The 23,147-nt window shown below is 36.8% G+C and overlaps 1 protein-coding gene across 1 annotated transcript in view; it reads right to left on the bottom strand.

Moving 5' to 3' along the window:
- Positions 1-23,147, bottom strand: part of ASXL2 (ASXL transcriptional regulator 2) — a 108,483-nt gene that overhangs the window by 59,592 nt on the left and 25,744 nt on the right. Inside the window, exons 2-3 of the mRNA XM_052648456.1 lie at positions 6,736-6,818; positions 2,883-2,885 (exon numbers count right to left, since the gene is read on the bottom strand). Coding sequence (XP_052504416.1) covers positions 2,883-2,885; positions 6,736-6,818 — 86 coding nt within the window. The remainder of the gene's footprint in view (positions 1-2,882; positions 2,886-6,735; positions 6,819-23,147) is intronic.

The raw sequence follows: 23,147 nt of genomic DNA, 5'->3' as shown, positions 1-23,147 counted from the left end.
CACTATAAACATACAAGAAGAATAACACCAGGGATAAACAGGGTAATTACAGAATGATAATAGGGTCAACTAAGAGAATTTAATGCCCTTAATGAATATGCACCTAACAGTAAATATTCAAAATACTTGAAGCAAAAAACTAAATAACCGAAAAGAGAAATAAAGACACAACCATACTTGGAAACTTCAACACCTTTCTTTCAATAATCAATAAAACAAATAGACAGGAAAACCAATAATGGTACAGAAGATGTGAACAACCCTGTTAACCAAAATGACCTTACATTTACCGAACACTCTACCCCCAAACCAGGAGAAAACATACACACAGGCTTTTCAAGCATGTATGGAACATTTAAAATCCCAACAGAGACCATATCCTCATCATAGTCATAAAATGATTTTTTTAAGTGGAAAAACAATGACAATAACAATAGAGAAAAAGCAAAGAAACAAAACTCTGGTCGCTAAAAAAAAAAAAAAAATTTAACAAATCTCTAGCAAGACTGACAAAGATAAAAGAGAAAATAAAAATCACCAATAACAGGAACAAAACAGGAAACTCCCCTCGAGGTTTAATCCCTGGTCGAGAACTAAGATCCTGCATGCCAAATCTTCTTTAAAAGAGAAAAATATTGAGAGAGGGAAGATATGTTGAACTGAAAAGGAAAAAGCCACCAGCTTTGTGGAGGTAATATCTCAGTTGACTTTGAAAGATTTCAAGATTCTTTCGTAAGAGATGAGGATAAATGATGGCTTAATGTCTTGAATACAGAGAAGAAATTTCAGATCCTAAACAGGCAACAGCACTGTACCAGTTTAGCTGGGGCACAGATGGAAAGAAATCAACTAAACAAAAGTGGTACATGGGACCAGTCAATGACCTGTTATTCAGGAAAAATTACTGACGCTTTCTGTGCCAGTTATCGATTTATTGAGTTTTAGCTCCAAATCCAACCTTCTTTGCCCTTCTCTTTGATAATGAAGTTGGATTCTAGAAACATTTCTCCTTTGCCAGCTGGCTCAATGTTACCTTTTGTCAGTAGAGTGCTGGGAGGACACTGCAAAAAGAAAAAATGGGGTCTTTCCTTTCTGGTTTTAGTGTACTCTAGCCTGCTTCTTCTTGAGCTTGCAGCACCCAACAGTATGAGGGACACTCTATAGTGGCTCACCCTTCAGCAATGTTCAGCAGAAAGCCTAAGGGTACCTCCCTGGAAAATTCTGCTGGTGGCTCAGCTGGCTCCCCAGCTGAACACCCAGCAGGAGGCTTTCCAGCAAGTTCTTTTAGTACCCAGAAGGTGGCCTCTGATACGCCACCTCAGGCTATGGCACCAGAGAACTCTGTCATCCACTGAACCAGAGCCCCACCTTCTCCACGGAGAGCTGAATCTGGGAACAGGAAAGTTATTCTTTCCTAGGGCACACTGCCTTAGTCCTACAGTTGCTTCCCAAGTCTGTAATTACTGTATTCTTCTATGTTATCTTTACCTTTTAATAGTTAATTCTTGGTTACCAGTTAATATCAATCAGTTAATTAACAGTTAACTTCCTAACTTCCCTGTTAAACCATGTATTGGTAGCTTCTGTCTACTGACTGGACCCTGAGAACTACAGAACTATAACTCAAAGATAGGGATCTTTCACACACCTAATTTTAAAAGATTAAAAAAAAAAAAAGAATGCCCCAAGGCCCAGAAACAGCTCCGAGAAGCTGCGTGAGTATATTCAGGAGGCTGGAGTTTGAATTACCTCTGGGGTTTGTATGCATGTCTGATGGGATACTTTGCAATCACAGGAAGTACTGACTCCAGTGAGGAGAAAAGAGGAATAGAGGGGAGGGGAGCACTGAGTTAGCCTTCCTGTAAACTGGAAAATCTACATCATCAGACAAAAAGGAAACATGTTAAGTGTTTGAAAGACTATTTTAAATACTGATGGCTAAGGACAGACATTTGCTACACAAGTTACACTGATTCAAGATAAAATAAAACCCTGAATAATTTCTCTTAGAAACTGAAGTAGTCAAATGGTATCATGTCTCTCAAATGGATACATGTCTCTCCAAATCCTTGATTTCATTTGTAGTGTCTTGAGAGGAAAACAAAAATAGTTATCCTTTTAATATTTAGAGTCACATAAATGTACAGCATGATCTAGAACCCATCAGCTAAAGTGAGAATGGGGGTTTTTCAACCAAGTCAACCCAATAAATAAAATCTTTACTCAGTGAACAATACTAACTTTAAAAAGGAAATGATATAGGTAAAAATAAATGATTAAAAGCTTACAGAATTTTTTGTAAAGGTTCTGACAGAACTTCAACTTTGGAACAAGCAATTCTGTGTCAAAGAGCTCAAGACTAGGGAACTATTGCCCAGTTACCATTCCTATGTAAGTTAAGAGAAAAAACAATTAGGCTGTATTTTAGGCATGAAAAATTTAACAAGGGTGAGAAGTCACAACACATTTTTAAAAACCATTTAAAATTTTCTGAAATAACTATTTATTGGCAAATAGTACAGAAACTTTTTTTTAAAACATGACCAAATACCCCAGGGCATCTATCTAAATTACCAATAACTGTTACAACCTAAAAGTTCCAAATTCTTCTTTTTAAAAAAACTTTTTATCTTTTCTTCTTCCCAAAGGTTATTCCAGCTCTTTTCACATCTTCTTATCTGTTCTCAACAGAACTAAGCTACTTTTAGAATACTCCAAAATGTTCTTTTCACCTGAAACAACAAAATCCATATCTTCTTTCTTCCCTGGGACTTTCTTGGGAAACTCTTATCTTTAAACAGGATTCACTTAGGAATTAAAAACAAACAAACAAAATGGAATGCATGAAATCATAAGTTATTGTGAGGGGGAAATTCACGGACCTTCTTTTTCTGTTTTCTAAAATGCTGGTATGTTTTGTAGTTATAAGGAGCATTTAATTCAAATGTTATAATATTCTAAAATACTGTACATGTTTCTAATTAATTCATACAAAATTCCATACTTTGGGTAAATGATTTTCAATCTTACCACCTAACTTCTCAAAGGGACTACAATCTTTCTCAACCAGGAGCCAATCACTTCATTTTTAATACTTCTTTTTGTTGACTGGTTATGGTAAAATATATACATAATATACAAGTTACCATTTTAACCATTTTAAGTGTACTATTCAATGGCATTAAGCGAATTTGCAATGTTGTGCAACCATTACCACTATCCATTTCTAGAACTTTTCATCATCCTAGAGAGAAACTCTGTACCAATTAAACAGTAAGTCCCTATTCTCCCTACTCTCAGCCGCTGATAACCTCTATGCCATCTCCTGTCTCTATGAGTTTGCCTATTCTAGGTATCTCATGTATGTGGAACTGTATAATATTTGCCTTTTTCTGTCTGCTTATTTCACTCAACATGTGTTTAGATATCTATCTATATACATACACATTCTTTCATATTCTTTTTTAAAATTTTTGTTGTATTATAGTTGATTTACAATGTTGTGTTACTTTCCATGTATAGTTCAGTGAATCAATTATACACATACTCACTTAGTGTGTTTTTAAGGTTCATCTATGTAGCATATATCAGAATCTCACTCCTTAAGGTTGAACAATATTCCACAGACTGTATATACCATACTTTAGTTATCCATTCATCTGCTGACAGATATTGGAGCAGCATCCATTTTACTATATTTTAAAATGAAACAATATAGTAGGAAATAACCAAAATTAAGCAAGATTCTTCAAAATGGGGGGAAGAAAGAAAATGGAAAAAGTGGAAAAGCTTGTATTAAGGATTAAGGAATGAAAGTAAAACTTTAAAAAGGAGCACAGCTTCAATAAGCAAAGTATCTATTTCATCTCATAATCTACCTAAAAGGTCTAAAGATTGTTAAGACTACCTACCATGTGACATGTCATGCAGCAAGAAGGTAAGCTATAACTACATGTGAATATGACCTTCCAATCACTGATACTTCATATACTCATTAACAAGTAGGTTAGCAATGTCTATTACGTGCCAAGCCTGGGGGGGAATGGGGGAGGGGAAGGAGAATGCCAAGTGGATGGAGATAATGTCCTGCTTTCATGGAGCTACTAGCTTAATGTAAGCTATAGAGAAGATACATGATTTTAAGACCAAAACAATATGCAATTTCAAATCTTAAGTCCTATGAAAAAAGAACACAGAAAATAAAAATGGGAAATGTGATCTATTAATAGATCAGGAAGTCAAAGATCTCTGAAAAAGACATACTCAAGTTGACACCTGAAAAAAATAAGAGTTAACTGAGTACAGGGGTCAGCATGTACAAAGGCTAGGTGGGAATGCCCATCCCTACAAAACGGGAAACTAACAAAAGTGACCCCTCTCCAAAGTTACGGGAATGGACAATATTGCACTTGAGCTGGAGAGAAGATAATAAGCAAAAGAACTGAGAAGAAAAGTTTACAGAGAAAGAAAGAAAATTAGGAACGTCTGTGGATACTTCAACTAAGGAAACATTTCAAGAAGGAGGTATTAATAGCAGTCATCTGTGTTAAATAATGCTGAACAGTAAGACAGGCAAAACTAAGTTCCGTAATCCATTCTGAAGGAGATCAGCCCTGGGATTTCTTTGGAAGGAATGATGCTAAAGCTGAAACTCCAGTACTTTGGCCACCTCATGCGAAGAGCTGACTCATTGGAAAAGACTCTGATGCTGGGGGGGATTGGGGGCAGGAGGAGAAGGGGACGACAGAGGATGAGATGGCTGGATGGCATCACTGACTCCATGGATTTGAGTCTGAGTGAACTCCGGGAGTTGGTAATGGACAGGGAGGCCTGGCGTGCTGCGATTCATGGGGTCGCAGAGTCGGACACGACTGAGCGACTGAACTGAACTGAACACAATGGAAGTCACTTGGTGACTTTAAAAGTACTGCTTTGTGGTCACATAACTGTATTACCACAATAGCTTAATCAAGAACAGCTATTTGTAAGTTGTCACTAAGTGAAGCCAGAAGCTATTTTTGATGACGCCATCATCTTGCTACATTTTTTTAAGTTCTTCCTTTTTTCTCCCCCTTCTGTTCTTATTTAGTATTCTTTCTCATTCACTGTTCCTGCCTACTCTCTAGAAATAATAATGACAAGTTTACAGCCACAGAGCCTTACTATGTTAGAGATGGATGATCCTGCAATTGTCATTTAGACCTAGGGCATTGTTAAGAGTTTGATCTCTTTATACCAGGTTTCCTGGTCTATTTCCTCAGTGTGTATCAAAAGTCTAATTTTATGAAAAGAATTGATATCTCTTGCTTATTCCTATTCTAGAAAATTCTATACTGTCATAAAAAAGATATTAAATGCCTTAGCAGAATTTGTTCCTCAAAGTAACTAAAATCACTATCATTTTCTCCTGTAGCCTATACAAATATCTAGGATTACAGTATTATGCTTTAATCTTAATCTAGTAAGTCTAGTCAAACTCAAATAAAACTTTTGAATAATGTCACTGATAAATTAAGAGTGATTAATCTTTTAATAATTTACAAGAAATATGTTTAAAGACTCATTCTTCACACATTTTAATGGTTTAATTTACAAATGTTCACATATTTTTCAGGGACATATTAATTATTCAGAGATAAACTTTTACTTCACATTTAATATTAACAGAGCAAAGCTAATTTGTCCCCAACTTACTGACATTTGGTCACATATCAAAGTTTTTAACTGTATTACTAAAAAAGAGTCAACTTTAAAAATCTGGAATTTCATGTTAAAGAAAATAAGAATTAAAAAATCTCGAATGTGCAATGGCTATTCATCAAAAAATATAGAATCCATCTACAAATATTCCCATATAGCTCACTATTTCTCAACAGCAACGCCACTGACATCTGAGCTGAACAATTCTTCCCTGTGAAGGGCTGCCCAGCACAGTGCATGAAAGACACTTAGCACCCTCGTTCTGTTCCTGTTATCACCATAGTGCTCCCTCCTGTCTAGTCATGGTGATAATCAAAAATAGCCCCCCAAAATTCTGAACACTTAACCTATGGCCGTTACACAAATTTCACCCCTGACTGAGAACAACTAGTAGCACAGCAACCTCTTTCTTGTAATGAAAATGTCTCTAATGTAGACACCCAGATTTCTGCCTTAACATATAAAGTATATTGAACATAACTTTAACATTTCTTGATGACAGAGGGTCTTGACTATGAACAGTGACTATTATGTCCTGTTGTAATATAATAAAGCTCTTAGAAATTAAAGTGTGTTTTATCTTTGGTCCTATAATAATTGACCCTGGCTGTTTTATTTGAACATAAGACTATTACTTAAAACACATACTGCTTTACATATTTTTTCCACAATTCTTTTTGGCCAAGGTTATTTTTTCCTAGACTATATCTACTACACCTACCATTCTCTGAACTGTTTAGAGTATTTTTTATTTGCTAATGACCAAGCTTATTACATGAAAAGATGTAGATGAAAATGGCTCCAGGCTTCCTAAGAATTAAAGTGCATGGGTGTGGTGATAGCTGTCTTATAACAAATTTTTTCTTACTTTTGGTTTTTTACCCGTGCTATGACTGAAAACTCCAAAGATCTGAATTCAATAAATTATAAATTAATAAAGCAATTATTACTAAATAATCTTTGAAGACTGCTATATACTACAAAATATTCTAATTGAGAATTATAATTATTACAAATAACACTTAAATAACTCACCTGATTTCTTTTAGTCCTTCTCTCTGGATAACTTGAAGAATTTCTTTATGACTCATGGGTGTATTGGGATATTTTTCTAAGACCTGAGAAACAAGTATATAGTAACAGATTACTTACTTAAATTCTTATAATTACACATGTAAACTATATTTCTTATTCTTACTACAGCTATGTATTAATTTCATCCAGCACATACAAATCCAGAGAATTTTCAGCCCTTAAATTTTGGGATAGTAAATGAAAAATTAATGGGACATTCTTTAAATAGGACATTCTTTTCTTCAGTCACAAATCTGAAGCAGAAATGAGTCAAAAAAGATTACTAATTATTATAAATTCATAGTATGAAATTATGCTTACTCTCTGCCTTCAACCCCACATAACATAACTACCTATAGACTTACTGGAAATAGCTCAAAGAGTATCCACCTTTACATTTCCAAACAAAGTCTAGTACATTTTGGATGCTCAGTAATTTCTTAACCAAAATAAATGAACAATATAATGAAATTAAACAGTATCTGTGTTCTGGTAAAAAGGATATAAGCAAAGTTTATCCTGTCTCTCCTCTTGAATATGACTAAAAACCTGGACAGAGTACATGGAGCAGCTAGTTATCTGAGGACTCTGAAAATGGAAGCAGTTGGTTTTGAGGAGGAAACCAAAACCAGAAGTACTACTAACTCAGCAGTGAGTTTCCTGGTTTTATTTCCCCTAGGATCACTCAGTCCAAACTAAAGCAGCCCCAATTCAAAACTGCACAGTAAATGCAGACAGAAATGGCTTCAAAAGAAGTCTTTCCTTTTTCTGTCTGAAAAGCAGTCAAGGGGGCCCCAAAAGGCGAGGAAGATCCTCTTGGTTTTTTCCCTTTCTCTCAGACCCCACTCCCAAGCAATTCAAAGGCAGCAACTGTGGCAGTGATGATACCAGCAGTGACTGGACAGGGACCTAAAACTTCAAGAAAGCAGATTCCTTCCAATCCTATGAATGTGCTGGGAATTCCTAAGGTTTATATCCTTTTTCTACCATCCTGTTGCTTGGCATCAAAGGCAGATGCAGCTGTGGAAGTGTGCAGCAAAATGCTGAAATGAAAACATGAGTTATTTAGCCATAGGACTAGGAAGAAAGTTCTCTAGGAGCCAGAAAGTATCAGAAAACTTGTAAAGAGAAAGAAGCTCAAAAAGTGACACCAAGAAGTTCGACAAACACTCCTAGGGTCACCCAAGAACTAAGCATATGTGGACACGACCCTAAACACACTATCAGGTTCCCAAAGTTAGCACTCAGTGGTGCATATGCAGGACAGACAGAAACAAAAGTTTTAAAAACTAGACACTAGAATTTTAGTGCACAGAGGTTAGGCCGAAACTTGGGTCCTGAACCGAAAAGGCCAAATGCCTGCTTAAAAAGCACCCCCAATCCCTCAAAATAAAGTACCAACAACATTCTCCATAGGACTCAAATGAGTCAGTATCAAAGTTTTACTGCAACAGAAATGTCACAAAAGGAAAAAAAATGTCTAATATACAAACCCAAATCACTTGACATATGAAGACAGTAACTCAACAAAGGAAAAGACAACCTACAGACAATAAACTTGAGATGACACAAATGCTGGAATTTTCAGGTAAAGATTTTAAGGCAGCTATTATAACCATGCTGCAAGAAGTAAGAGGAAAAAAACAAAAAAAAGAAGCGAGAAGACTATTCTTGGGGGGAAAAAACAGAAGTATTAGCAAAGAAGTAAGGTTGATTATTGGAGGAGGCAATGGCACCCTACTCCAGTACTCTTGCCTGGAAAATCCTATGAACGAAGAAGCCTGGTAGGCTGCAGTCCATGGGGTCGCTAAGAGTCGGATATGACTGAGCGACTTCCCTTTCACTTTTCACTTTCATGCATTGGAGAAGGAAATGGCAACCCACTCCAGTGTTCTTGCCTGGAGAATCCCAGAGACGGGGGAGCCTGGTGGGCTGCCGTCTATGGGGTCACACAGAGTTGGACACGACTCAAGTGAGAAAATAAAAAAAATAAGGTTGATTATACTATTGTGTGTGTACCTGTGTGGTGTATAAAACAAAATTAAAATTAAAAACTAAAAAATACAATCCAAAGTAAAATCCAAAATTCTCTGGAGGGGCTCAACTGCAGAATGGAGGTAACAGAAGAAGAGAATCAGTGAACCTGAAGACTGAGCAACAGAAAATATTCAATTTGACAGAGAGAAAAGTTATAGGGGGAGAAAACAAAAAAACAGATGAACAGAGTCAATGGGCGTCACCAGAGTCCCAAAATGAGAAAATAAAGAGGAGCATGCATAAAACATAAACAACAGCCGCAAAAGCTTAGCAAATTTGGTGAAAGATACACACGTACAATTTCAGGAGAACCAATTAATCTCAAACAACATAAATTCAAGGAAATCTATACACAGATATATCACAACCAAATTACTGAAAACCAAAGAAAATTTTAAAATCTTGAAAGCAGCCAAGGAAAAACACTATTTCACTTAGGAGAACAACAATTCAAGTGACTCATGTGGGTTTCTCATCAGAAACCATGAAAGGCAGAAACAGTGAAGCACATTTTTGAGTGCTGAAAGACAAGGACCGTAATTTAAAAATTCCTGTCCAGCAAAAATATCCTCTAAGAATGAAGAGTTTAAGATATTCTTAAAGGAAAATGAAGAATATTTTCCACTAACAGACTTGCTTTAAACTGCTTTCTTATAAGTCAATTTTGTATTCCTCTTCTTTTTATACAAATTTTAGGCAGAAACTCTCTTTACCTGAATCATTTTCCATTCTTAACCTGGAACCCTTGGCAATTAGTGGATGAAAGTGAAAGCTAAAATTGAAACAATCTACATTATACTATCAAAGGAGCTATCAATTAGCACAGCAATTGTATCACAAACAATAGATATGACTTATGTAATAGATATCACTTGAAGTCAGATATCTCAGATCAGCCACTAAGGTATCAAGATGTGATATCAGCAACTATCATTTATAAAGAAGACACAAACAAGTGCTAATCATTCTCTCAGTTAAATGTCTCAGCAATCTTAAAAGGGAAGCATCATTACTCCCACTTAAGAAGTGGGATAACTAACCCTCAGGATAGTTATCTATTGTTATAGATAACAAATCGTAAATTTGCTAATAGCTAAGCAAATTTCCAAACATAACGCAGCAAGGTTAAGTGGGAGTCATAATTCAAACTCAGGTCTGTCTTGCAGCCTACAGCGGACCGTGTCCTGTGTCTACATCTCTTTCCTCATTTGCTTAACCATAAAATCCAACAAATAAACTTGTTTACATCTTCCATGACCTCTCTGCTACATCAGATGTTATTAACCTTTCCCTCTTAAGATACTACTCTCTCCAGACTCTTTTTTTCTAAAATGTTTCTCCGTAGTTTTTCTGTTGTGCAGTTGCTAGGCCATGTCTGATTTGAGATTCTATGGACCATGTAGCCTGCCAGGCTTCTCTGTCCAAGACATTTCCCAGGCAAGAATACTGGAGTGGTTGCCATTTCCTTCTCCAGTCTTTTTCTGTGACCACCCCCTAAATATTTCACAAGTATCATTTTAGAGCTTTTCTTTTTCACTCCAACTCTCCCTGAATAAAATCATCCATTCCCAAGACTTCATCAATCACTCCCATTTTGATAAATGAAAAGCAGCAGCACAGTCTGTTTATAACTGCTTTTAAACATCAACCTGTATGTTTCATCTCAAAATTAACATGCCCTAAATTTAACTTACTACCTTTATCCAACTTAAGATCTATAACAGAAAACTGGACCTGTATTTACTATCTATATATTAAAATCATATAAAATTACTAAAAATGGAGAAAAATACATCATGGACACAGATAGCTCATAAAAGAATTAAAACAACTGAACAGAAAATATAAAGTAACATTTGCATACTGAAATACAGATAAAATTATATGATGTTGGAGATGTGCTTCAAAGTTATAATGAGGAAATTTAGATAGAGATTAAGTATTGCAAGGCAGGCTATAAGTCAACAATTATAGAAACTATGAGATGGTACAAAAATATTCATTATATTATTGCTGACTTCTATGTACACATTCAATATCCTATAATAAAAATGTATGGAAGAAACAACAAACGATGTTTGATTTCACAAACGATCAAATGCAAAAAAAAGTCACATTTCAATGGTTTTTTTCCCTGCTACTTTGGACAGCAAAAACATGGGAATAATAAAACACCGCCACGAAATGGATATGTACACACAATCCAGTGTACAAATTCAATTTTATTCAACTTTAAACTATTGATAATATAAGAAAATATTCATTATGTTACTCAAAAAAAAAAGTTTAAAGGTTTCGTATCTAATAAAAAGATATTAAGAAAACCAATATATTTACACAATTGAATATTATATAGCTACAGATGAAAAAAAAAAAAAATGTGCACTCAAATCTAGGTGTGGAATGCAAGTACCGGACAACACAATGTGGGGCGGAGTGACTTCAACCCAAATTTTCAAAAGTCATGGACAGAAAACACACACACACACACACACACACACACACACACACACACACACACAGTCATGGACACGTCCCTCTTTGGCCCTTCCTCAACCCTGTCTTGAAAATGAAGAAGACAAGTCATTCTGAACCATAGAGACAAGGACACACACTAAGAATGGTGGACTAACTACACCTCCAGACAGCTGGAAGGAAGAATAATAAACTTCCAAATCATTTAAGGAACTGTTATATGCAGCCAAAGCCATATCTAACTATTCAGTTCAGTTCAGTCGCTCAGTTGTGTCTGACTCTGCGACCCCATGAATTGCAGCACACCAGGCCTCCCTGTCCATCACCAACTCCCAGAGTTCACCCAAACCCACATTCGTCGAGTCGGTGATGCCATCCAGCCATCTCATCCTCTGTCGTCCCCTTCTCCTCCTGCCCCCAATCCCTCCCAGCATCAGAGTCTTTTCCAGTGAGTCAACTCTTCACATCAGGTGGCCAAAGTACTGGAGTTTCAGCTTTAGCATCATTCCTTCCAAAGAACACCCAGGACTGATCTCCTTCAGAATAGACTGGTTGGATCTCCTTGCAGTCCATGGGACTCTCAAGAGTCTTCTCCAACACCACAGTTCAAAAGCATCAATTCTTCGGCACTCAGCTTTCTTCACTGTCCAACTCTCACATCCATACATGTTGGTACAAAAGTAACTGCAGTTTCAGCCATGAATTTTAAATCATTATTAACTAGGCTCAAACACATCTTTATTAAGCAAAATAGGAACCATTACAATCAACACATTTTTGTCAACAAGAAGTAAGTTTGTTTATTTATTATTCCTGTAGCATAAAAATCCATGCTTTGGGATTCGAGGAATTCTTGGAAAGCATTTTCTGCCTCCTGCTGGTTGTGGAAGCATTTTGCCTGCAAAAAGTTGTCAAGATGCTTGAAGAACTGGTAGTCAGTTGGCAAGGGGTCAGGTGAATAATGCTGGATGAGGAAAACTTCATAGCCCAATTCGTTGAACTTTTGAAGCGTTGGTTGAGCAATATGAGGATAGACACTGTCGAGGAAAAGAATTGGGCCCTTTCTGTTGACCGATGCCACCTGCAGGCATTGCAGTTTTCGGTTCATCTCATCTATGAGCATATGTAATGGTTTTACCAGGATTCAGAAAGCTATTAGGGGATCAAATGGGCAGCAGACCACCAAATAGTGACCATGACCTTTTTTTGATGAAAATTTGACTTTGGGAAGTACCTTGGAGCTTCTTGGTCCAACAACTGAGCTGGTTGTCACTGGTTGTCATATAAAATCCACTTTTCATCGCACATCGCAATCTGACAGAGAAATGGTTCGTCGTTGTTGAGTACAGTAAGATAAGACAATATTTCAAAACAATGATTTTTCTGATTTGCAGTCAGCTCATGAGGCACTCACTTATCAGCTTTTTTCACCTTTCCAATTTGCTTCAAATGCCAAATGACCATAGAATGGTCAATTTCTCCTGTAGTTTTCACAGCATCAGCTTTCACGACTGCTCTCAATTGGTCGTTGTTAACTCCCAATGGCCAGCCACTGTGCTCATCTTCAAGGCTCTTATCTCCTTTGCCAAACTTCTTGAAGCACCTCTGCACTGTACATTAGCTAGCAGTTCCTGGGCCAAATGTTATTGTTGATGTTGCGAGTCATTCTCCACTACTTTATGACTCATTTTAAACTCAAATTAAAAAAATCACTCAAATTTGCTTTTTGTTTAGCATCATTTCTATAGTCTAACATAAAATAAACAGCAAGTAGTAAGTATTAGCAAAAAAAGTGAAAAATGTGCATTAAAATGATGTATAACATAACCACATTTAAGAATGTATTCCAATATGAAACAGCAAATTTCAACAATGTAAAACCGTAATTTCTTTTACACCAGCTTAAATGACTCATCAGTCTATTCACATGACAGTTAAGAAATCTTCCTAAAATTTAAGTTACATATTCCTCTGATTTTTAACCCCTGTCACTTTTTAAAATATTAAAATCAGAAGAAAATCTGAGTTCCTAATAGAGTTTAAGAAACTCTACATGAAACTTTCATCTCACTTTTCTCACATTACCCTCGTGCCCTTTCTCAAACATAACCAATTCATTCCTAATTCAGGGCCTCTGTTCTTGCTCCCTCCCCTTGTAATACTTTTCCTCAGAAATTCATGGACTCTCTCCCTCACTTCATTTCTTCAGAGATATTCCTGACCACTCTAAAATACACTCAGACACTCACAAGCAACACCACCCCTACAAACACACAATTTTATTACTTTAGCCAGATTTTCCCCCTACCTTTACTGAAATATAACTGACAACACACTGTGTAAGTTACGGTGTACAATGTGATGACTTGATATATGTATATATTGTTAAATGACTGCCACACATTAAGGCTGACTTAACACATTCACTGTCTCACATAGGTACCTTTTTTTGTATGTGGTGAGAACATTTCAGATATACTCTCTAAGCAAATTTCAAGTATATAATACAGTATTGTTAATCACAGTCATCATGCTGAACATTATATCCCCAGAACGCATTTATCTTAAAATTGCTAATTTGTATCCTCTGACCAATATATCCCAATTTCCTCTACTACTCAACCCCTGGTAACCATTCATCTACACTCTGTTCCTGTAAGTTCAACTTTTTTGGATTTCATATATAAATGAGATGATGCAATATTTGTCTTTCTCTGTCTGGCTTATTTAAATGCCCTAGACTGCCAATAATATTAAACATTAGGCAAGAGCTAAACTTTACAAAATTATGAAGCAACACTAAGTTAAATGCCAAGGCTTCACTCCCTATAAAGACACTTATATGGTCTATTAATCTTTACATTACAAATATTCAAATAAAAAGACAAAATAGTAAGCTATTCTGCAGAAAAGCAAGGGTAAAATATCACAGAATAAGGCCCATTCATATGCAAGAATACTTTGGTTAATTAATCATAATGAGGCAGAATGTCAGAGTCTAAATCCCAACTCTACCAGAAGGTAGTGATAAGCAAACTGGAGGATGTGGTTGCCCTACTGTTCATATGAACCAGCAGGTTTCGGTCCAAGGAGCTATGAAGTGGATATTAATAAAAATTTCTTTGGACTATCAAATCAACTGAAAGGTAACAATTAATCCACTATCAGAATGAAATGAACTCTATTTAGAATTAAAACTTTTATATTATCCATGGTAATGGTAATGTTAAAAGTATTTTCTAATTTATTATCCAGAGCAAGGAATTACTTTAATATGGTTGAACTTTACTATTTATATATAAATACTTAATATGCTGACAAGACATTAAGCTACTGCAAATGGAGACCTGAAATTTGTGTTTTTTTATTTTATTTTTAATTGGAGCATAATTACTTTACAATATTGTGATGGTTTCTTCCATACATCAACACAAATCAGCAGTAAATATACATATGTCCCCTCACTCTTCAACCTCCCTCCCCACCCCACCCCTCTAGGTTGTCACAGAGCACCAGCTTTGGGTTCCCTGTGTCATATAGTCTGTGGTCTTTCTTAATGAAAATTATTTTCATTGATTTTCTAGGTGTACCGTTTTTTAATGAAATAAAATAGAGGAAGCCAATTAGTTAAAACTGTTTAAGAGATGTTTACTTTCCTTTAAAAAAATAAAAGTTTATGACCAATACCTTTACACACTAGGCATTTTAAACTAATCTTAATTTAGAAATTTATGCTAAATTTTCTCAATATTTAGAACTATATATCACTTAATCTGAGGGAAAAAAAAGAAATGTTGATAAATTAAATACAAGCACTCTATTAACTTTTCTTGGAGGCGGGGGAGTTGGGGGTCTTCCCAGCGGCACTGTTGGTAAAGAATCTGCTTGCCAGTGTATAAGACACACAAGAGATGCAGGTTCCATCCCTGGGTTGGGAAGATCCTCTGGAGTAGGAAAATGGCACCACTCCAGTATTCCTGCCTGGAAAATTCCATGGACAAGGAGCCTGGTGGGCTACAGTCCACGGGGGTTGTAAAGTTGGACACGACTGAGTATGCAAGCACTTCACTTCATTAACTTTTAACTATGACCATTTTAAAACATACACAAATTCAGAGAGAACACTACAATCAACAATTGTCAACACATGGCTTATTTTGTTTCATCCATACCTGCAACCAAGCCCAAGAATACCGGAGGGAGTAGCCTATCCCTTCTCCAATGATCTTCCCAACCCAGGAATCAAACCAGGGTCTCCTGCATTGCAGGTGGATCCTTGTATGTAGGTGGGAAGCATACAAAGTGGATTATCCTGAAAACAAATCTCAACATTTCATCCATAAATACTTATTATAAATCTCTTAAAAAGGATAAGGACTATTTTTTAAAATAAAAATACCACATTACTCCTCAGAATGTAACTATCAGTTCAGTTCAGTCGCTCAGTCGTGTCCAACTCTTTGCGACTCCATGAATCACAGCACGCCAGGCCTCCCTGTCCATCACCAACTCCCGGAGTTCACTCAGATTCACGTCCATCGAGTCCGTGATGCCATCCAGCCATCTCATCCTCTGTCGTCCCCTTCTCCTCCTGCCCCCAATCCCTCCCAGCATCAGAGTCTTTTCCAATGAGTCAACTCTTCGCATGAGGTGTCCAAAATACTGGAGCTTCAGCTTTAGCATCATTCCTTCCAAAGAAATCCCAGGGTTGATCTCCTTTAGAATGGACTGGTTGGATCTCCTTGCACTCCAAGGGACCCTCAAGAGTCTTCTCCAACACCACAGTTCAAAACGCATCAATTCTTCGGCATTCAGCTTTTTTCACAGTCCAACTCTCACATCCATACAGGACCACAGGAAAAACCATAGCCTTGACTAGACGGACCTTAGTCAGCAAAGTAATGTCTCTGCTTTTGAATATACTATCTAGGTTGCTCATAACTTTTCTTCCAAGGAGTAAGTGTCTTTTAATTTCATGGCTGCAGTCACCATCTGCAGTGATTTTGGAGCCAAAAAAAATAAAGTCTGACACTGTTTCCACTGTTTCCCCATCTATTTCCCATGAAGTGATGGGACTGGATGCCATCATCTTCGTTTTCTGAATGTTGAGCTTTAAGCCAACTTTTTCACTCTCCTCTTTCACTTTCATCAGGAGGCTTTTTAGCTCCTCTTCACTTTCTGCCATAAGGGTGGTGTCATCTGCATATCTGAGGTTATTGATATTTCTCCCGGCAATCTTGATTCCAGCTTGTGTTTCCTCCAGTCCAGCGTTTCTCATGATGTACTCTGCATAGAAGTTAAATAAGCAGGGTGACAATATACAGCCTTGACGTACTCCTTTTCCTATTTGGAACCAGTCTGTTGTTCCATGTCCAGTTTTAACTGTTGCTTCCTGACCTGCATACAGATTTCTCAAGAGGCAGGTTAGGTGGTCTGGTATTCCCATCTCTTTCAGAATTTTCCACAGTTTGTTGTGATCAACACAGTCAAAGGCTTTGGCATAGTTAATAAAGCAGAATTAGATGTTTTTCTGGAACTCTATAGTTCCTTAATTATCAAATTATTTAGACAATGTCCTCAGTTTTCATGGGTAAGAGAAAACTATGTTTTTTTGACAGTTTGTTCAAACCAGTATACAAAGAAGACCCATGCATTCCACATTTTGTTAACACATATCTGAAAGTCTCTTTTAATCTATGGATTTCTCCCTTTTTATCTTCCATTTACTGAAAAAAAAAACCAAACAAACAAGAAAACTATAAATTCCCACATTCTGTATTTTGCTAACTGTATGTACTCTGAATGTATTTCCTGAAAGTTAGAATTACCTAGAGGGTTGCACAGATCCAGGGTTTGTTTTACCAAAAGAACATCACAGTGTTGTTTACTCTCCCACCCCCACCCCACCCCTGCCACACACACACATGAGAACACACAGGATAGCTATGGTCACTTTTCTGAGATGTCAAGATGAGTCAGGAGGACAACTCATATAGAAAAAAGCAGGATAATTGTTTGAATCTATCCTTCTATTTATTATCAGAATAATTAGCTAGTTTTTCTAGTATATGCCAAAGGTGACTAGTGAGTATGGCTTTTTTCTTTGACATACCATTAGGAACATTATGAATACAATTTTATGTAACGTCATTATGAATTTTAATATATTTTACACTTTAATTACTGTATTTTCTCATTTAACCTGTAAACTGGTTATTCATAACCACTGTCCCTCGTGCATATACATTTGTATGAGCTCTCATTTTCATATCAAATATATTAAAACTTCTATTGTCACATTTACTGCAAATACTTTTTCCAGTTTATTCTTCATCTTTTCATTACTGTTGTTCTTCCATGGAGGCTTTTATTGGTTTCACATATCATAGCTCATTAGTCTTTTCTTTTGATTTCTTTTAGCACATCTATGTTTATTCTCCCTTCAATAGCTTAATATTTTTCAATCTTTCCATTTGCATTTAACTCTTTTAATTCCCTTAATTTTTAATAAGAAAATGTACATAAACAGAAAAATGTACAGACACACCAGAGAAACCCAAACGGGAGAAATGAAGAGGAAAATAAAACGCCCACATCTATTTGTTAGCAAAAATACCATACTCCATTACATTATCACTACAATACTATTACTGTAGAGCTATTACTATTACATTATTTTACCATGAATTAATTTTAATTGGAAAGACTGCTTGTTTCACAAAACATTTAGTTTACTTAAACCACAGGAGGGCAGTGTTTATCAAATAAAAAATCATTCCATTGGGAACTGTTCATGAACTTACAAAATAATTTTTAGAAACTATTTTATAACAAACTGAATAACTGTTGAGAAGAATTAAAATCAACACTACACAGAATTAAAGTATAAAATAAATGTTTTTTAAAGCATACTTAGTCCACCTACTTCTTTACTTGCAGATTCTCACATCCAGCTAATACAAGGATATAAAATTTATACTTTTCAATATTCAAGAATTATATAAACAGGTCCTAAATTTGGGTTTGATTCTCACCTAATTAAAAGCAGTATTTCAATTACCACTGCATTTCTGAGTTCATTACAAATAGGAGCAGATATGTAGAGCCTGAAATTTGTGTAATCTAGAAATTTTTACTTTAAATTTAAAATATACATATGAAAACATGCTAATCTTTACAGATTTACAACAATGCCCTGTGGCTTATTCACTGTCCAAAAGCTTTAATTTAATGTCACAGTAGTGAATCAAGTCCACCAGGAAACATGCAGAATGAGAAGTGTAAGAGTTTATCCTAGGGAACAAATATGCCAATGTTAAAGGGTCAGAGAAGAAAAACTAGCAAATAAACAAAGAAGTAGCCAAACAAATAGGAAGGAATACAGAATACACTGCCTCAGAAAAGACAGAAGCATTTTAAAAAGGATAAAGTGATCAGCAATGTCAAACCCCCCCCTAGAGGTTGAGACGGCAACTTCAAAGTCTTCTGTATTTAGCAACAAGAAGTTCTTAGCTTTACAAGTTCAGATTCCATTTAATCACCAGGGAAGAAATCAAGCTTGAGGAGGGTTAGCACTGAATGGGAGGTCCAGGAGTAGCAACGAGAAGTTAAAGCAACTCTTCTTAAACAGTGAAGGAAGACATGGAATCAAGGAATAACTGTTTTGTCAAATGGACCTGAACGAGTTCCACTGAATGGGATAAATAAGGAAACAGAGGTATCCCTTAGCCATACCAAGTCTTCCCATGCCAATTTGAGAGGCAAATTGCTTCAAAGAGTTAAACAAATTTCTCTTTTTCCAAACCTGTGCTGTTTACAATGTGACACTCAGAAACAAATGAAGTCAGAGGATGCAGTATTCCTCACCCACCGAACTCACTCTACAAACATTATGAGTTCATGAGCTGCACAGACAATATGGAAACATGGAATTAAGGCAGAAGGAATAACTGACAGGGCCAAACATCGTACCTGCCTACTGAGCAGTACCTGTTGATCACTGTCCTGAGATGCACTCCTCTGTTCAGCTTCTGTGACACCAGACTCTCCTTGCTTCCCTCCTATCTCTCCACTAGCAACTTTTCATTCTCCACAAAGTTGATCTTTCTCAAAATTCTCTTATCCCCAGTTTCTACTCTTCTTGGACATTTTCATTCTCCCATGGCTTCCAAAAATATTTGTGATCCTACAGCAGAACTCTATACACACCTGCAGTGTTTATCACACTGTATTTATTATAACTGCATCTTAAATCATCTGTCTTGCCCACTGGTTTAGGCTTCACAAGGGCTGCGACTACCTGTCTTGTTCATCTAGTACCTCTTAGTGCCTAGGACAGGACTAAAATATGTGATGGCTGACTGTTGGAATTAGGAACACAGGTGACAAGACCAGCTTTAGATAAAAGTAAAAAGGTGAGTTTTTTGTTTGTTTTTAAAGAAAGATGAAAGGTGAGTGCAAAAGCAAATACGTTTGTAGATTCAGGAGCAGAAACTTGAATGGAAGAATGGGCTGCTGCTGTTCAGTCATGCCCAACTCGCTGAGACCCCATGGACTGCAGCACACCAAGCATCCCTGTCCTTCACTATCTCCGGGAGTTTACTCAGACTCATGTTCAATGAGTTGATGATGCCATCCAACCACCTCAGTATGTTCATCCAACCATGAACAGTATGAAAAGACTGGGCTGAGAATATTTAAATTCGTATCTGTACAGAATAGTAGCTATGGCTATCCAGAGATTTCAGAGGCTGGCTTTCTAACCAGGGGCATAGCCTTAGCTGAAAGGTCCCTCAATTCTGAACAGCTCTATCAAGTCATTCTGATCTTCTGGCTTAGATTCTTCTAATTATTCAAGAATGTTATGCACACTCCCTGGTTCAAGCAAAAAAAAAAAAAACTCAACACCTAATTCTCCCAAAACTCTGAAGAATTAACAGCTAATACTAATCTAGCATTTGAGTGCTAGGTACTGATTAAGATTAGCTCACTTAATCTTTACAGCAAACCTATGAGGTAGACAGCCATTATGGCATTCTTTTCAGATGTAAAAACTGAGACACACAGAAAATAAGTAACCTGCCCGAGGTCACATTAGCTAACAAGTGATGGAAGACAAGTTTCCTTGCTCTTAAGCATTAAGCTATACAGTCTCTCAATCAGTTATACATCCACACTACTCCTAAAACTAGCTCTTAACAAACACTTACTAAGTGCTTCTTAAGTGCCAAAAACTGGAGATACAAAGATGAGTAAGAAACAAGCCCTGTAATTCACAGCTAGGGTAGGGACTGAGTACAGGAAGAGAGAGATGGACATTTACAATACAAGAGAAGAAACACTGATAACATCCATAAAGAACTATGGAAACAAAGGTAAAGAACATTAACTCTGCCTATAAAAATTATGCAGTATTTCAAATACAGAGTAAACTACAAAATAGTAAAACACTTAAGTATCGACTAACAAGCTTTGTCAAATCCACAAAGGGGAAATGAATAGAAATATTTTATACTTTGATTAGGGTGGTCTTTAGACAAGTAACCAGAGAACTCAACTTACTCATTCCTGAAAATGAGACTGTTTTAATCCCTAAATGATCAAAACAAGAGGCAGTGAAGTGATACCCAATAAAGAGGGTTGGGGATGGTAGGCAGGGCAAGTGAGAAGAAAGGATATAAGTTCTCTGCTTGATAAGTAAATAAATCTTTAGGGGAAAAGATATCACATCCATGTATATACAAAAATAAAAATGAGATGCCAAAAAATGTTGGACAATATACAGCAAGTCCTTGCTTTTAAGGAAGTTAGTATTCCTTTTTTTTGGGGGGGGGGGGTGGGGGCAGGGAGGGGGTGTTGGTCATGTGGCATACAGGAACTTTAGTTTCCTGACCAGGGATCAAACCCATGCTCAGTATTGGAAGCATGGAGTTTTAACCACTGGGCCACCAGGAAGTCCCCAGAAGTTAGTATTGTAATGGTAGAAACACACAGTAAATACGTAAGCAAAAAAAAATTTGTTTCAGATAGTGATAAATACAATGAACAAAATAAAAGTGATAAGTACAATAAGTTTTTAAAAAATTTTTCAGACAGTAGTTAAGTGCAATAAAATAAAACAGGGTGACGAGTTTAATGAGACAATTTTAATGGGAAGAGAGAGAGCTGAGTAGTCAGGCTCAATAACCACCCAACATTCAAGCTGAGAACTGAGTGACCAGTTGCCAGGCATGGGAATATTTAATATGTATTTGATTAGTTCAAAGGCCATGAGAAGTTTTAGTTTATAAAGTCACATGGAAAGTAAAATTCAAACTAATAATAAATATTTCACCATTTATAAGAGGTTTCATTTACAAAACAAACAAAAACCAGGTAACATTTTTTTAAACAAGCATTAAGGAAAATGTTTCATCTCTCATCTTCCCTTCTTTCCCATTCTTTCCTAGCTCCTCCCCCATGTCCCATCTCCCTCCCATTCTCACCCATCCCCTCCTCCTCAGATACTTACTAGCATCAAAGCAACCATAAATAAGCAAAAAAAATTTTCTCACTTTTACAAACAAAAGGCAGCAAGTTATATACAATATTCAATACATGACCTTTTTCATTTAATATATCTTGAAGGTCCTTATGGTATATAGAAAGCAATTTTTTTTTACAGCTGCATTATATTCCATTGTGTGGATATACCACAACTTATTTAACCAGTCTCCTAATGATGGACTAGGTAATTGCTTCCCTTCTTTTGCATTAGTATCCGGCAGAAACAACTGCTGCCCTGTATCACATCTCCTCAGCCCATGGATGAACTCGGCCTCATTTGCTGTAGGCAGTTCCCACTTAACACTGACTGTCCATTCCACTTCATGCTGATAGTGGCCTATCTCAAGGTTCCATGAGTCTCTCCACTTCTCTGCCTCAGGAACTTCTCTCACCCCAAGGGAGCCCAAACAGCAGCACAGCAGCCCAGTTCAAAAGAGCAGGGGAGTAAGCATTCTTACCAGAGTTAGCAATTCCAAACCAGCTGCTGGGGAGTCAGTATAGCCGCCTTCTCTCAAAACTGCCATAGCTTAGCTTCTGCTGCTGCTGGGTATCCAAAACTAGTCATCAGCAAAGGCAAACCCTGAGCCTCCAATTTGGTACAACCACTCAAGACAACTCGACAACACTGGGCATCCTCTACCCTCAAAAGGCAGCAATTTGCCCTCGCTGGCACTGACAATGATTCTGATAAGTCTGCCCTCTCTGCCTTCAGTGCCTCAGCCAGCACCATTTTCCAAAAGTACCTAGTTGTAACAACATGGGGTATAAGACTACCTCAGACCACATGACTCATGCTTACAATGAGGAAAATTTAACCACCAGCACTGAGCTCTCATATCACATATGCTATATCATCAAGAAGCAGTAAGCCTTTTAGGGTACACTGCAGGAAGTGCATCCTAAAAGTACAATCCAGGGGTACGAACAGAAATAGGATTGTTCCTAGAACCCTAGTGAGCAAAAAAAAAAAGCTGTTTCCCATTCCTGCAACTTTAGGCTCTGCTAAAATCAGAGATCTTTATTCCCATGGGGCAACATTTTTAATCAGAGGACTTTGAATTTGAAGTTAACAACTGTCAGTCACTTTGGGTTCGTCATGCTGATGGACTAGGAGGCAAAAAAAAAAGGAGTTATAATGTTGGGGTAACTAACATTACTAGTTAAGTGGTTTTCAATGCATACAAGAGTGGTAATAACAGGCAACAGCAGCATAAGACAAAGGCATGATAAGAGAAAAGCAAACAGGGGTTCAGCCCCTTCAGAAACGATAGTCCGGGTCACACTACCAGGCAAAGATCTCAGATTAGCTGAAGTCT

Source organism: Budorcas taxicolor, chromosome 11 (genome assembly GCF_023091745.1).
Source record: "Budorcas taxicolor isolate Tak-1 chromosome 11, Takin1.1, whole genome shotgun sequence".
NCBI classification, from domain to species: Eukaryota; Metazoa; Chordata; class Mammalia; order Artiodactyla; family Bovidae; genus Budorcas; species Budorcas taxicolor.
The sequence above is the reverse complement of the archived record's forward strand: the minus strand, read 5'-3'. Positions and strand labels throughout refer to the sequence as shown.